Genomic DNA, 17,064 nt, shown 5'->3' on the forward strand with positions numbered 1-17,064 from the left:
TGCCTCCACACTCATTAAAAGCTAAAAAATCCTTTAAAGGTGAGAGTTTTTCAAAACTGACAGCCAAATTATTCCTTTATAAGCAGCATTTTAAATAATTGTAAATAAATTATAATATTTAGCTCTTAGCAGCAGTTCATGGGGCTGCTCTGTTTGATGTCACTCAAAACAGCAGACAAAACTTTTCTTGTGTAGATACGACGGGTAAGAACTTCATGTTCTTAAAGCTTCTGAAGGTTGGGGAATGGGGCGCAACAAATTTTCAGTAATTTTCAGAAAAAAAAGTCTCAGCAAAACTGCCTGGCATGCAAACAACAGCTGGCCAAGATGGCAGCACAAGCTGGCTGAAAGCTGGATCACTCAGCACCAGGAGCAGTGGTTTGGTGGGCACTGTGGTGATGGGCTGATGGTTGGACTTGATGATCCTAGAGTCTTTTTCAATCTTAATGATTCTGTGATTCTAAGTCTTCCTGTGCTACTGTAAGGAACCTGCTCTAGCAAGTGGGGTTGGGTTTGCTTATCTCTAGAGGTCCCTTCCAAGCCCAGTGAGTCATACAGCGCCTGTAGGCAGCTACTTAACACCAGCACACACCAGTCAAGGTGTACGTGGTCACTCGTATTTTGCTGCTTTCTTAAGAGGATCTTTACAATTTTCGCTTTTCCTCCTCTTTTTCTCTTGCTAATCATGATCACTCAGCAACATAAACTAATAGAGAGCACAATATAATCCCTGGATGCTTTATCTTATTGTAACTATGGTATGCCAATCACTATAAAGACCTGCCCTTGCTCTTCAGTTCTCCTGATGCAGGTATATCTGCTTCCACTGGTGATAGGTATGAACACAACGGTCACCACTGGGCTTAATCTGCAAAATATTGCACTGTAACATCCATGTCCTCACATGCAAGAGGCCCCTGATATCTGCCCGAAGGAGAGCTGGCAGCCTGAAACACACCTAAAACTGTTCAGTTTTCTCAATGGTAGCACCCAAGTGTGTTGGCTATCATTTCTCACGTAGCATCGAGCACATGAAGCATAGATAGCAATGCTGGAGATCGCTTTCCAAGCACAAAGATTTAAGCTCCTGCCTGTTCTGCCAGAGGAAACAGCTAAGCTCAGCTCTGTGGGGCACTGTTCAGTCCAATCCTCCTCACATGAGTTCATCCTTTCATCCTCGGGTCGCTGCCTCCCTGCTTGCAGACCCGCTCCAACCTGTGGCTGCTTCCAGCTCACATTAGGAGCAGGCCTTGCAGTTTTTTAAAAAAGCACGCTTCATTTCATCGATTTCATTTCCCCATTAGAAGAGCTGATGGATGGGAATTATGAGCAGATGACCAACTGCTGTCATTATTTCTGATATTCTTTTGATTTTGCTACATTTATGCAACAATGGATAGGTCAAGCCTCTAGTGAGGCTCACATTTCTCGCAGAATTTTCATTCTCTTCATGTAGCTTTCACTTTTTCTAATTTAGACAGAGTACATTTATTTTTGCTGTTTACATTTTTTTTTTTCTTCTGGCACATACTCCTTATTCAGGCCAAAGATCAGTGAGATAAAGAGACAGCTATTTAAACTTCTTACAGGTTTTCTACTGGCCCCTGAATTTCCATAAGCAAGAATTCTTCCACTGTGGTGGATCGAGTGCATCAAGAGGAAAAAAAAAAAAAAAAAAAACAGCCAAAAAACCCACAGAAATTTACTTTTTAGGTCAAATTGGTGGAATTACGTACTAATAAAATTTCTAAAGCAATCCTTCAGTTTCGGCCGTACTTATTTCTGTCATTTTAATCACTTCGTGAATGCAGCACTTTAAAATTTGTAGAGCCTTTAAGGCTGGAAAAGACTTCTAAGATCATCTAGGCCAACCATCAGTCCAACATCACCATACCACTGACCACGTCCCTCAGTGCCACATATAAATGCTTCTTGATCACCTTCTGGGATGATGACTCCACCACCTCCCCGGGCAGCTAAGATTGTATTCTTTAAGATAAGTTTTTAAACAACAACAAAAACAACATCATAGAGATTATTGAGAGAAGAAAACCACTGATTTCCCTTAGGGAATTAATGAGGTAAATGTAAATTTGCCATGATAAAGAGCTCACAGTGACTCTGTGAATCTAAGAGCCACAATGTGCAACTGCAAAGAGATCAGAAAAAGCTATCCAAACTCCACACACACACACACACACAAAAAAAAAAGAAGTCATATTACTGTGGGTCTAGGAGAAACCCAAAGTCATTTTCTAATCTCGTATGCATGGAATTACAACTGATCTTTATCTCAAGAAGCTATGATGATAGAAATGCATCTAACTCATTCTTAAATTCTCTAGAACAGAGATCCCTACAGTGCCCTGGGCACCATGCCCTATCTTTTCCCTACCATTTACATGCAACCATTTTTTGTGCAAATCAACCCAATTTCTTTTAATCTTCTACAGCATTATAGAGGCTGTTACATTGGGCACAACAAAAGTCAATTCTGCTACCCCAGAAACGAAGCACTTTAATTTGTTCACTGTAACCTGAACCCCTAAATGCATTGTGTGTTTTACAGTATCAAATCACTGGTAAGACTTAATGGAGAAAAAACAAGCTCTCAAAATTGGGAGAGTTCTTAAGTGCTGTGTAACATTCACACTTTTTCTGGGAATAATGACAATTCAAGCTTTTTTTTTTTTTTGCAACTCTGATAGTGGTCACAGAGCATGAATATTACAGCTCAGCTGTAGTGAAGATTGGCATCACTACTGTGAGCTTCCATGCAATTAATCCAGACTTCAGACTTAGCATAGCATATGTCAAAATATATTCTGCAATATTTAAACTACAGAAATTATAGATTAGTTCCTCAAAATGTGAGTATAATCTGAAAATGGGGACAAAGTATTTCTCCTAAGGCTACTGTAAATGGCTCTGATGCATATAAACAGAACTCACATACAAGTAGAAGCTCCTAACAGTTGTGTTGTACAACCCAATACATGTTTTAGATATATTTGACTCAGTGATGCAGAATTTGCTGGATATCTGTAAGAATAGATCTGTAAATACCAGGTGCTACTTTCATACTGATCTACATATTTCAGTTGTCAGTTTTTCATTTTCATTCACATACTCAAGCAAGGCAGTAGCTAATCAGCAAACTGGGTAGCTTTTTTCTCTCACATAAGATGAATAAGAGACAAATATGTACTCAACAAAGCAGCAATAGTAAAACAGCAGAACAGAAAGGAGACTCTACTACAACAGTTGGGTTAAATTTTGTGGGAAGCTTCAAATCTCAACTAAATCTGCAGAGATCAGAAGACTCACTATGGATTTAAACTACTGTAACCAAACTGCTCTCACATGTTCCACGTAGACTGCAAATCTAGCTCAGGAAGAGATTCATATAAATTTCATGATTACTTTAATCACACCAAAGGAGACCTGCTGCAACTCGAAACAATGTTTAAGATTAAAATACTGGCAACCACAGCATATGACGCTTTCTTTTTGCTATATACATATAGAAATCATCTAATAATAAAAGCCTAGCCAAAATAAACAATCAAAAAATAAAAAAAATAAAGAAAAAAAAAGAAAAAAAAAATCAGAACAACAATGAATGAATTGCAAGGCATTGCACGGAACTGGAAGAAGCTACCTGAAATATTATGAAGGTGGATCTGGTTTATTGGAAATCTCCACTCTGACAATGACCAGGCTGGCATTAGATACAGGAGGACAGTAACTTATTATAGAAAGGACAATTCTCTTTTCCCTTATTGGCTGGAGGTGAGCTCACACCAAGGTACTGCCTTCAGCATTCTATCACGCATAGCCACCAAGCAGGGTGTGTTGAAGGGAAAAATCTATGCTCAGCTTAGCGACAGACTTCATGGGCTCTAAATTTCTCTCAGTAAAGCATGCAACACATGATCATGGTGCCAAGAGAAGTCTGGGGGCTCAAAGCTCTTCCCGAAAAAACAGCATGTTAAATAGGGCATCTGAGAAGGGCAAGCACATGCTTCTTCAGTGCAAACACCAACAATCTCACTCCCTGAACACCCTGGACTTGGAGCATTGGCAGCTATTGACTGACAGGCGAAATCAGGACAGCCACCTGGCTTCCTTCCACTGCACCAAGGAGATCACTGACCTCAGTAAATAATATTCTGTTTTCCTTCCAAAAGTCATCCTGAAGCCAGAATGATGGCGATTCAAAAATTAGAGGATGACAGGTGTTGGGTTTGGCTGGCAATCTCCTTCTAAACAACCTTCTGCAGAAAGGGAAGGTTAAAGCCTGGGCTAGAGTTGGCATGGCTTATTGCAGTGAGGCAATGGATTTTGAAGCCTGTCCAGAGAACGGCACATTTAAAAGTTTTCAGGAGCATGCTGACTTCTAGGCAGGCGTTCTCAATGTGCATTGTAAATGGTTCAATTTTCTCTGGCCTTAACCAACTGAGAAGGGCCAGGAGCCCATCCCCAGTGATGCAATCCACATGAAAGGGAAACTCCACCAATACTAGAAGATCATGGAACTTCTACCAAACCTTTCATTGTATGGCCATCTGAAATTTAAGCCTTTTTCCTTCTTTTTAAACATAGATAAGGCAAAACATTGCTGCGTACAGCTGACCTTCCTTGAAATAACTGTAAATAATTCTGTTACAAACACATGGCTGAGGTGTAAAGCTGCCCTTCATTTTTATTTGCCCACAACAGAAATGGACAGATCATGCAAATCAGCATGCAAATAAACGTACGCTAAAAAAAAAAAAAAGTCACATTTTCAATGCTAAAGCTAAAGAATGGCCAACTGGGAACTGCATGGCTGAAGTGTTATGCAACAGCTGCAAGCAGTTAATAGGCAGTGCTGAACGATGCACAACATGCAGAAAGAAACTTTCTATTTTAATATAGCGATGTCCCTGAAACAATAACTGGGTCTCCTGCCCTACCTGAAGAGGCACAGAGTCAAGGGTAAAAATTCCATGTCTTCCTCATAAGGCATAAATATAATCTGCACGTTCCTGAGGAAAACTCAAGGATTTTTGGACTTAGGGTACACTGTGAAGGCATCTCCAAGTGCTCTTTGTTATCCTTTGCTCCATAATGGAAAAAATGCAGAGCTACACATTTACCCACTTCCATGGAAAACTTTACTTGACTGAAAATACGTTAACTGTTAAAAATAAACAGATGAGAATTGCCATTCACTGCCCTAGTGGTTCTTCATGCGCAGCGTCCAAGAGGAGTCACAGAATCACGGAGGCTTAAAAAGACCATTAAGATCATCCAGTTCAACTATGAACCATCACCACCGTGCCCAATAAACCATATCCTTATGCACCACAGCTACATGTCTCTTGTAAACCTCCATGGATAGTGACTCCACCACTTCCTTGGGCAGTCATCTGCTTCATTAACAGTCTTATCCAGGCTGGCCCTTTTGACTGTCTGGAGTCCCTGCCTTGAGCATCCTTTTGGTGAGAGATCACTCTAATCCAGGAGATCTTAAAACGTTCAGTGATGACTCAGTCTAACTTTTACCTCCCCGTAAGCCTTGGAGCAGTTAATTACTGGGAAAGGCTAAACCTACACAGTGAGATGTTACACTACCTCATCTCTTCTGATGACACCAAACAGGAATTTTTGTAGTTACTAGCATTCAGCCTAATTATGAATGCCCCTTCCCAATCTGTCCAATCATCAGTTACTGTTTTCAAGCACTAAAGGTTTAGAGTTCTCACATTATACAATGAAGAATCAAGCACACAGATGAATTAGGCAAAGGGCAATGCTTCAGCAGACATATCTAGCATTTACCCAGCGTTAAGGCCATTTCCAGACTTCCAGGATTAATGCTTCTGACCATAAGAAATATATCTACTTCAGTTGCTTGAAATACTATAAGCATAAAAGATACTGCTCAAGAGAAATGCTATTTGTTTTGGCAGCTGTTACCAGGCGCTGCACCTCTGAGACCAGCCATAAAGGTTCTAAATATACACTCTGATTTTTCTGAGATGCTGATTAAATTATGGAAAAGATTTTTCTTTATTACTGCATTCTCTTTTCTCTCTTTGCAAAGTCTAGGAAAGGAACAGAAGCACTATTAGCGTGAATCAGCCAGCAGCTTTGGCTCTGTCATTCCCATAAGCACAAGGGGAGTTTCAGGGAAGTGCAAGGGAGGGGAAATTGGAAGTCTTTTACTAGATCTTGCAGCAAAAAATTCTGCAGTTTCATTGTCTTAATGATGATGACATCCTGGCCTCCCCCACCAGGTGTCACTACAAAGTCATTTAAGAGGATCTGTTGGTGATAAAGCAAGATGCGGGTGGAATGAAGATTAATAAGGCATGCAACTCAGAGCTGGAAAAAGAGTCTCTTCTCACTCCTCCTCTCGCTCCCCAGCCAAAAATAAAGCAGAGCAACACCACTGTGCATTAAGCTCAACAGAGCAGAGTATCAATTTTAGATGTCGGATACGTATAACTCATATTGCATAAGAGTTTTAAATGAGCGCCACGTGAGCCATTCAGATGTGCTCCTCTGGCGTGAGGCTGAGGAGAACAGATGAGATGTCACAGCTACCAGGTCAGTACTGGTCTGGAAAAGGGTCCTTGCTTTGAGGTAATCTTCAGGGACTTGCAGAACAAACCCTTACCATGGCAGGGAAAGGAGGTGAGGGATTAACTCATGTGTAACTCTTCCTTTTACAAGCAAAGTCCCTAAACCACAAACAAAACAAGTCCTTCAGATGAGGTTGCAAAATGGTTTATATGGTACTGCTTTTATGTCTAAGGGCACAAGAAATAAGCAGCGCCCTCCGTTTCACAGTCTGCGCACAGGATCAGCTCATCTGTGGGTAAAAATCCATCCTCCCCCTCCCACCCATGGAAGGAACACATGGAAACGTGCCTGCTGCTCCACTCCCCTGTGACTTCCATGCAGCAGAATGCAACATCAGAGTCGTGTCTGTGAATGCAAACTTGCTGAAAAGAGGTCAAACCAGGACTTCAGAGCAGAGCAGCCAGGGAAGGTCCTTGTCCTGCCCAGCAGAGCCATGTACAGGGAGCCTGAAACAGGCTCAGGCAGGATTCAGCGCTCCCCAGGATTCAGCCAGAAGTGAAAAACCCTCTTTGTTCATGCTATCCGTTTAAATGCTGAGCTGGTTTCAGCCACAGCACTTTAAGTTCTCTCTTATGGGATCTCACAATATTTTAGCACAGGCATCTATCAGGCAAAACTCTGAAAATGTTAAGTCAGTCTACATGCAAACACTGTCAATGCTTATTTTAGTAATAAAAGCCATGTTTAATCTATGCTTTCATGTTTCAGTAATCTAGGTATCAATCTATAGCCTTCCAGCTAAATATACTAAGTAGATTAAGCTCTGATTGATTCAAAAATGTTTCTCACTATATTATCAAAAGTCTACAGATCAGCATAAATACCATGAGGAATTTTTTTTTCCCCTTTGGCAGATTTACAAAAGCAGAGCTTAACTTGAATTGAAATGAACTCCTGCATTTTTACAGGGCAAAAAAAGCCTGTCAAACCTCCTCTAGTTCTGCTTTACTTCCAGACCCGGTAAAGACCTGTGATTAATAGCACAGAGCATCTATTCTGTTGTGCCAAAAGCAACACTGTTATGAAGAGGAGCGTTTCCCCTGTACCCACCATTTATCTCAGCCATTGGGAGACAACCCAAAGACAGCACTGCTGGGGCTGCAATCTGCCCACAGTGCAGGCAGCTCTACAAAATGGGGGAGTAGGAGTGTTGGTGATAAGCTTTTAAAGATGACAGTAAAAATACTGCAAGTGGCTTCCTCAAGACTGAAAATACCAACATTTTTATTTCTGTAATGTATGCAGGAAAAGCGATAAGCAGGTCACGAACCCACCAGGTGCTCCAGTGAAGCTCAGCTGCCATTGCTGGCAGTGGTGAACTTCAGCAACAAAAAGAGCATAGAGCAACATGCCCAACTCGCTGTGATCTTGTTTCAGCGGCTCTTTGCAGACTATCTGCTGGAGGTGGCCGCACAGATGGAACAAGATCCCTACATATGCTCAGCATCCACCCCGGGAGCTCGCTGAGACAGTAGTGGTGCAAGCAGACGTGGGTTTGAGCATCACAGCTCAACTAGTGAGGTGGAGGAGACATTTCCAAACATCACTAGGAATGGAGGGAGGTGAAAAGTAGCCCTGGGATGGTAAATTTTGATCCTAGCTCAGATTTCAAGCAATTCCACTCAGCTGAATTTGAATTTAAAGATTCTGGTTCTTTCCCCCACCCTTCAAAGATGAAGCACCCAAGAAAAGGGGAGAATTTGGTTAAATAAAGTTGCTGGTAACCATGTAACAGCAGAGCATCCCAGCTGCTGGAAGGGTAATGCTTCAGCCTTTCTAATGTTAACGCCTGAACTCTCACAGACTCCTTACCCACTCACCACTCTGCCATATCCAATTCATTCTGGGATCGTTCTCCATCCATCAGTGCATTCAGAGAACTGACACTTGGATGCTGCGAACCCATCTGATCCTGCCTCCCCACAGCTTGTTCACACATCTGCCTCAGTACTGATCCTACACCCAGCTTCACCTCCAAGTGATGTAGAGGAAGGGAAGGAGCTCAGCTTACAAGAACCACCTTTGGATTTGAGTGGAACTCTATCACCTGAAAACACATATTTCAGATTTTCCTAGGGGTCCGTCTTTATCTTGCTTGATAAGTAAAAGAAGTTTTGATTTTAACATCAGCCCTATGTTCTTGGGCTCAAAGTGACATTTCCAAAGGGATGTTATAACCCGATTTCTGTTAAAATGTACTCCAAGTGAACAACAAGATCAGAGGTCTTATTGCATACACAGTACTCAGAAAGGTTACAGAACCTGGCTTGGTATATCCACAGACTGTATTTGGTTCCTTTATCATCCCAGTATATTAATATACAGTTAACGAGTAAGTTCATTATAAAGGACAAACCTGAAAGTCAACGTCTGCCAAGAAATTGCCCGAGCAATCCAGTAATTGAATAAAAACACATGTCAGCAAAACACAAGTGTCACCACGGGCTTCGAGCTCACTATCGTGACAAACTTCTCCTGTCAGCATGCTGCTGCGTGCAAGGCTCTATCAGAAGACCTTGTGTACCAAGTGATGTTTTGCAGCAAAAGACAGCTACCAACACGCACACTTGACCTACAGAGTCAAACCAGCCTGTCCAGAACTTCAAATTCATAACGTAGAAATTAAAGAAAATCAGCACTTCGCAACTTCTTAGCCACTCCTCTGGTGACAAAGAACTTCACAAGGGGAATATTTGCTCGTCAATGTTCTGCAGTACAACATAAACATGAACTTCAACACCAAAAGTAATCCAAACGGGTATCAGATTTCTACCAATGTACTCGATGAGTTTGGGGCCGTGCCCGCTGCCCTGGGCAGCCCGTTCCACGCTCACCGCCCTCTGGGGCACAGCCTTTCCCTCACCCCCAGCTGCCCCTCCCCTGACTGTGCCATATTCCTTCAGACCCCGTGGCTGCCCCTCTGCTCCCTGTGAGAAGCTGCAGCTGCCATGAGCCCTCCCCTCAGCCTGCTCTGCTCCCAGTGAATCCTGGGCTCTCAGCCACTCTTCATATATCTTCCCCTCTGGACCCTTCCAGCAATGACCCTCTGCCCCACCAGGTCCATTTTCAAGGGAAGGAACCCAATTACTGAGAGAACCTGGCTTTCAGAAAATTGTCAGCTGTCAAGAGCTGAGTAGCTTCTAGGGCATGCATAGAGCTGTGGCAAACAACCGATCAAGTAAAATTGTCTCCTAGCTTCTTCCCTTAAAATAGAAGCAACTTCCCCTCCATGTTTCTGTCCTTTCCAGTGACTTGAAAACTGTCACATCTCTGAGTGATTGCAGGTGCCACTAAATAATGAACCAGCTCTGTTCATTAATGCTTCGTGATTTATTACTTTTGGACTAAGGGAAAGAAAAACAGCCTGAAAAACAAAACAGGACTCTGACATCACTTGACATTATTTCCAGTCCAGCACTTCAGACAACTGTTAGAATAGCAAATTTTTAGCAAATGTCCACCAGTCCCCAGAAATGTAGCAATGAACATCTAAATTCAGACAGTTCTGCCAAGAGTGTAGAGTGTAAAAAAAACTCATAACTAACTGCCATCCTAGATGTTGTGTCCTACCTTCATATAGCCAGTCGCTGAGCCCATTGAAAATAGCACCTTCTTTTCCTGAGGAGACCACTCGAATGGCTTGTTTCCCCACATGGGCACAGTAATAGATGTTATTCTCAAAGATAAAAATCTGATTTGAAAGGAGAAAGAAAAAGAGAAGAGCATTAAGCAGTGGCTCCATTTTAAGACGTTGCATTTAACTTTTACAATAATTGTTAGTAAAGGAAAAAAAAAAAAATCACATATCACATTTTTACAGCATTTTCATCCAAAAAAGATTTTCACAGCTTGCTTCCAATGTCATCAACTACTGGAAATATGCTAATTTATAGCAAACTAAGCCCTGGTCCTCCAACACAAGCTTTATTTTTCTTGGTCCTGTCCTCATTTCAGAAATTGAAGAGTGCCATGAGAAGGCATGAAATGAGGTACACTACCTCTCCAGATTTTGAAGAAGTGCTTCAGGACACAGAGTTGATGGTGACTAAACTGATTACTGGAAAATGCTTCTTACATATTTCCATTAAGACTTACTGCTACCAGATCATTTTTGGGAATCAGACTGTTCATTCAGGTGTTTAAGAGATGATGAATGAGCCAAACTTTAGCCAGCCACTTAAATATACATATCTCTCTATATATTTATATATATTGGTCTATGGCATCATCTGGTTAGGTGCTTAAATGTCACCATTGACACAGAGATCCTCTCCTTCCTCCCCTCAAAGTGAACCACAGCCTAGTCTTATTTGGAAGAAATTTCTGAGATCCACTCAGGCTGCAGAGATGTACTGAACAGAGTACCAGGCAATCCATACAGACTAAAAGACAAAACTGTTAATAGAGTTCAGCAGACATTTACAGATGAGCTTATAGAAGGTTGGGCTATTGGAACAAATCTTAGGTATCTATAGCACAATATGAGAATGCAATTTCTCATGCTGCACTCATGAAAGGATAGAATTGAGAAAAAGTATTTGCTTTCAGCTTCTGTTTCACGTCCTACTGTGGTATGTGTTTCAACTAAAGATGAGCTGGAAAAATTCCAGAAGAAAGTATAGGTGCTAATGTAGTTTTGGCAGTTGTTACAGCGAGTTTACCTCAGGATAAAAAGTCTGACTGCAACTGGAACTTGCTTTTTGCCCTTCTAGTCTACAAGGGCTTTTAAACTAAGGAGAGGCCATTAATATGTTTTTGAAAGAAAAAAATACACTGTGGAAGATTCATTCCTGCCTGCATTTTCAGTAAGCAGAGAAGCCAGACTAAAGACCCCTAGCAGGGAATTCAATGTGTTAGCTAGCTTGTACATGGGAGGGTTGCCAAAACATAAGGAAAAAAAAAAAAATCAGGAAAACCACTGTGGACAAAATAGGAGGTTGTTTTTCAAAGCCTATAGGGAAAAAAAAAAAAGAATAGAAACTAATGAATATTATTAGTAGTATGGGATGGCAATGGGGATAAAAACAGTGCTGGGACACAATAGCCTTAGTGCTATGGACCATTCTTCTCTGCAGCTCCTCCTGCCACAGCCAAGGCTCTGCACTCCCTGCTGTGTATCTTCAATTTGCACAAGAGACACCCTGTATTGTCCACAATCCATTGGTGGCATTTGTTGGTAAAAGGGAAGACTGGTCAGACTGGGACTTGAGAAACCTGTTCTCAGCAATGCACAATGCCCTAAAGGATACTATCCCCAAACTGCAAGACAATCCCAAACCTCTATATCAACATGTGCGATGGGTGTTTGGGCAACCTCTTATGCAACAGGTACACAGCCAGGTGGAGTTATTCAAGTGATGCAGCCCATTTCTTGCCAGGCTTCTCCCAGCAAATGAAGGCTTTGCAATATTTTGTACTCTTTTAAATGTTAAATGAGTCTACAGGAAAAATAAATACGGCAGAATGACAACCTGCCTCTGCCCTGTGCTTTGTAAAGCACTGCAATGTTTTCTGTCTTCACTGCTTTGTCTTTCAAAGCGTCACTGCACTAGTCAGGCTGCATAGGGTATCTGGTAGCTGCAATGGAAAATAATAAAGTGCACTGACTTCAAACCATCTCCCGTGTAATTCAGAGCCAAACTGCAGCACCTCATAGAGAATTTAAAATTATCCTCCTAACTACAGTGCCTTGTACCCTAAAAATGTCAAGCATAATCAAGATAAAAAATAACTGAAGCAGCAGACGGAAGATTTCCATGTAATGTATCTTATAAATTAAGAAAAAGCTTTTGAAATTCCGTTATTCATCAAAAAGAGATGTCTCTGGATTACTTCACTTTCTGGTCTAGAGATATTAGATTTTTTTTTTTTTAAACCTTTTTATAATATTTTCTACTGTTTACATTTTGTGACATTAAAGTAGCGCTTCCTATCAAGCAATCAGAATCCTTTGAGCTAATTAGAGAATAATAAATCTGTGCAATTAAAAAAATCCATGGACATCATTTCCACATTATTTTATGCTTACTTTATGTAGCAATCTTAAATAATAAAAGAAAGGACAACAGAAGGGGTCAAGCTGAGTTTTGTGTGCCTCTCTGCACAGAAGATGGAGAGCATAATAATTTTCATGTCCTTCTCTTCTGGTGTGTGTATTTGAGAACGATTTTAGCCCCAAGATCCTTGCAATGTCTATGCCTTTTCTGATGGACAGCACATGATATCCAGCACTGAGTGCAACTAATGGCATGGGAAATAAAGCTGGGCAATGTCAGGGGGAGATCCCCACGTTGAGCACTGTGCAGGTTTGTTATTACATTTTACATTTACATTTATGTTATTACACTGTGCCCATTAAATGTTATTACATTTCACAGCCTCCAAAAAATAAGATATTTTGAAAGAAGTAAGAAGAACACAAACATCCACATATCGATTGAAGAAACCGTAACCGTTAACCCTGTAAAATACACAAGTCATAAGCTAAACAAGATGAAAGCATGAGACAGAAGAGGTAAAAAAAAAAATAAATGTACTTTTAGCCTTCAATTTTTCTTTTCCAAGTATCACAGAAACCAACAAAACCTAAAAGAATGCTGTTTGAAAATGGATAAAAAGACTTTCTCCTATTGAAATCAGAATTAGCGTGACACTCTGGGGTGTAATGGCAGACTCCCTTCTCTCCCTTCTGGATGTTATAATGGGGCTCAAAAAATGAAATATTTCTTCGCAGTGATAACTAGAGTGCCCTGGGGGACTGAGATAAAGACTTTTTTTAAAAAAAACTTACTTGCTCACTCCCAGGATAATAAACCCATGGGGATTTTGCTGTTGCCCTTATGGGGCTCATGATATCACCTAGCATTTTCAGCATAAGCCACTATGCCCTCAGCCTCGGGTATCAACACATCACTAGTTCCTGTGAACCGGGAAGAAATCTGCCTGATCACAATTTGTATTAGAACTGATTACTGCAAGCCATTAGTTTTACAAAACTAATATTAAAGAAGAAAGTACTATGCAGTTTAGACCACGTGCCTAAGATGGAAGGAGATCTTTTAGTCAAAGATTAGGTGTTTATCCAGTAAAATAAATGTATACTAAGCTAATGCAAAGTAAACTCAATCATCTTACAACACACAAGATCCATCACAACACTGACTGATCCATGTCAAACTTCATTTGCAACTATTTAAAGGCTGACTATTCTGAACTGAAACATACTATACTTCCTTTTACAGTTATTTCACTCCCCCTTCCTTACAGCCAAAGAGGTGAGAACTTCTCATTTCCTCAAAGACCATGGGAAAATAAATTAACACACATTAATCTGTGCTTTTTATGCTTTGATTTATTCTCCAAATTTCAGGAAGAATTCCGAGTTCTCTTGCCAACTAAATGAATGACATCTTTAAAATTTAGCATCACCAAATATGAAGTTAATGTCTGGATGCTTATTACCTTACACATTGGAGAAGTGTGAATACTTCCTACATGCCAGAGGGCAACCTTCCCACTGCAAGGTCAGCACACAGGACACTAGTTAACATGAAAAGTTTGTCTATTTAGCATTGAGAGTTTGGTGAATAAGACCCAGCCTCATGTATAGACAGGCACAAAAGGTTTGAACATGTATTAAATTCCAAGTCAGCCCAACTGCAGTCTGAAAGAGCAACGGTCTCAAAATAGAAGCCTCAATTAACAGTGGAACACAGCTTTAAATCAACATCTACTTTCTCCTCATCTAACATAATGCACTCCATTTTCTTCCATTTTTTAATATTAAAGCCTCATTTCATTTTTATTGTGATTTTTGCAGCTGTTGGTTTTTTCCATTTACAGAAGTCTTCAAATAAGCTGGCAAGCCAGTTTACCTGAGGGAGTATTCTGGCAGAATAAATGAAATAGCAGATTCATTTTAGAATTCTGTCTCTCAGAAACACATTTAATTTTGCAAAATCAGTAAAGATATCTATGTAAAAGTAATTATCCATGGACTTCTCTGTTCTAGATGCTGAACAAATGCACAGAAAAAGATCATCCCTACCCCAACAGCATATTTTCATAGACTGGTAAGCCTAGAATGGAGATAATAGTCTTCACTGAACATGTGGAGGAAAAAAAAAAAAAAAAGAAAAGAAAAGCAGGGACACTGAAGACAAGACTCACAGGTCACAGGTACCCAGAGCCATTTTAAGCCCCTCACAGCATCTAAAACATTCTGTAGTATCATACAGAATGCAGGAGAAACCTCTACTGTCCTGGAAAAGCATTTAGAGCCCACATATATTTCATACTATTCATCTGAATTGCTCTAGAAACCGATGTATATGAAGACAAATGCAGTTTTTAGTGTCACATAAGTGCACCAGCAAAACCATGAGTCACATTTGAGCTGCTCGAGCTCTATTCCAATGCATGAACCATAAGATCATCCGTGCTATAATTATAATTTTACATCAGGTAGACTATTATAAGCTTGTGAAGACTGAGAGACAAAAGATCCCAATTGCTCCTTGTCCTGTAATGAACTGCATGTCATACTGATCAAATTACTTGCAGAGCCACGGTCAGCTTCAACATGATACTGAACTCATAATGTTCCCTTCTGCACAGGCAGAGCCACAGCTGCTACAAAAATCCTTTTGCTGAAATAACAAAGAAAAATGGTTCTTTACGAATCTTGCTCTGTGTATATGCCAATGCATGCAGGTTGGCATCAATCCTACCTCACCTTGATTGTGACCTTCTGTCAGTGTGTGGCTCCAAAGGCGTGAGCCAGACTGTCCTAGATACCAATGAAGAATTGCCTAACTCTACGGACTTCTCATTCTCTGGCAGCTTTTACAGCTTTCAGGTTGCTTCCATGTCCAAATAAGTCAATCAAAGCAGTCCATGCAGTTTAGGTATCTACTGCTTCTACCAACCATAGACAGCCAAAAGTAAGTATCAGGTATCTTAATCTACTCAAGAAATGGTCCACTAGCTCTCTGTTACTTGCAGTCCTAATCATGTCCAAGTCACACTGTTTCTCCTTCACATGATTTCCTCTACTAAATGCCAGTCACATCTTAAGAAGCAGGCACTGATTTCTTCAAACAAGCCTAACATGAATCTATGTGGGTAAATGAAGGTGATCACTTGAGGCAGATTTCTGTGTGGCTAGTCAATCCTTCAACAGAACTGGACTACCAAATTCCCTCAAACGAGGATTCTACCACCTGAAACCAATCTAGGCACAATTTAAGGTTCTTACTCCTTTACATCAACTAATTCTTCAGCCAGGTGTACATATGAAAAGTCCTACAGTGCCATCAAGGGCATTTTAAACTTCTTCATGTAAGGTGCTCTGTTAATTTTTAAAAGCTTCCATTTATTTTTCGGTTGAATACAGCCAGATAAAATTTCATGTTTTGAACTGAACTAAATATTAACTACCTTACACTTGCACGGTGTTACACATCACACAGGTCTGAAATCCATCTGAAAACGAGACAGCTTGAGCCTCTTGATGCGTCCAGGAAGAAAAGTATTACCTCTTCATTTATATACTAAATAACTGGCTGCGGGCAGTAATAAAGCCACAGCGTGCAAGCAGTATCATGGAGCTGTCAGGTCATGGACACAAGTAATTTGGAGCATTATCAAGCTCCTGAAAATGCGCACCCAGGGAGATCTCTCCCTCCACCTCAGTTTCTACGCTCCCTCTGCTTCCATTCAAATATTTTGAAGATGGCCCCTCTCAAACCAGTTCTGTTTTGCCATTGCCATGTGACATCCGGAAGCTGAGGACTGTGAAAGTGAAAAACTGTCAAGAGAAAGATTCCCTTGCTGCTTCCCCCAGCTCGTCCTTACTACACAGAATTAGCATGCCCATCTGTGTCCACGCAGCATCTTGAAGCAGATACAATCATCATGTTCTCACTTTGGGACATCATGGAAATCTGACAAGCACTGCACTGAAAAGGTCTTGGCATTTTGCAATGATAATTCTTACACCAACTCATGCAGAAAAATGCATGATCAATGCAAAATCAGTTTCTAAAGCTTGTTACTGATTGATTATGCATTATTCAATAAATGATGATTATCTGAATGTGGAAAAAATGCATAAATGGAAGCTAGTTGAACATCAAAGTTCATATTTATCATAAGTGTTGTTCTTAATGCATATGATATGATTACACCAACTCATCAGTTCTTCAAAAAAAGAGTAATAAAAGCATAAACTGTTCCTCAACAGTAAGCTTATATAAAAAGAGAGAATATTTTAATTAGACTTCTAACACCAGCTATTTAAAAAGAAAAGCTTGATAGCAATTGGGATAAAAATAGTGAGTCAAAACATTTTTATTCTCCTGCATCACAGAGTTCAATTTTGCAGGTTTGGAAAGAGACATACAGCAATGATGATGGAGAAGTGAAAGAAAG

The 17,064-nt window shown here is 40.5% G+C and overlaps 1 protein-coding gene across 5 annotated transcripts in view; it reads right to left on the minus strand.

The window, feature by feature from the left end:
* DPP6 (dipeptidyl peptidase like 6) overlaps nt 1–17,064 on the minus strand; it is a gene marked incomplete at both ends in the record, with an annotated part of 485,505 nt that overhangs the window by 67,370 nt on the left and 401,071 nt on the right. For all 5 annotated transcript variants that reach the window (XM_079538258.1, XM_079538260.1, XM_079538257.1 and 2 more), the window contains one exon: nt 10,204–10,324. In XM_079538258.1, the coding sequence (XP_079394384.1) occupies nt 10,204–10,324 (121 nt within the window). The remainder of the gene's footprint in view (nt 1–10,203; nt 10,325–17,064) is intronic.

Source organism: Tetrao urogallus, assembly GCF_951394365.1.
Source record: "Tetrao urogallus genome assembly, chromosome: 7".
NCBI classification, from domain to species: domain Eukaryota; kingdom Metazoa; phylum Chordata; class Aves; order Galliformes; family Phasianidae; genus Tetrao; species Tetrao urogallus.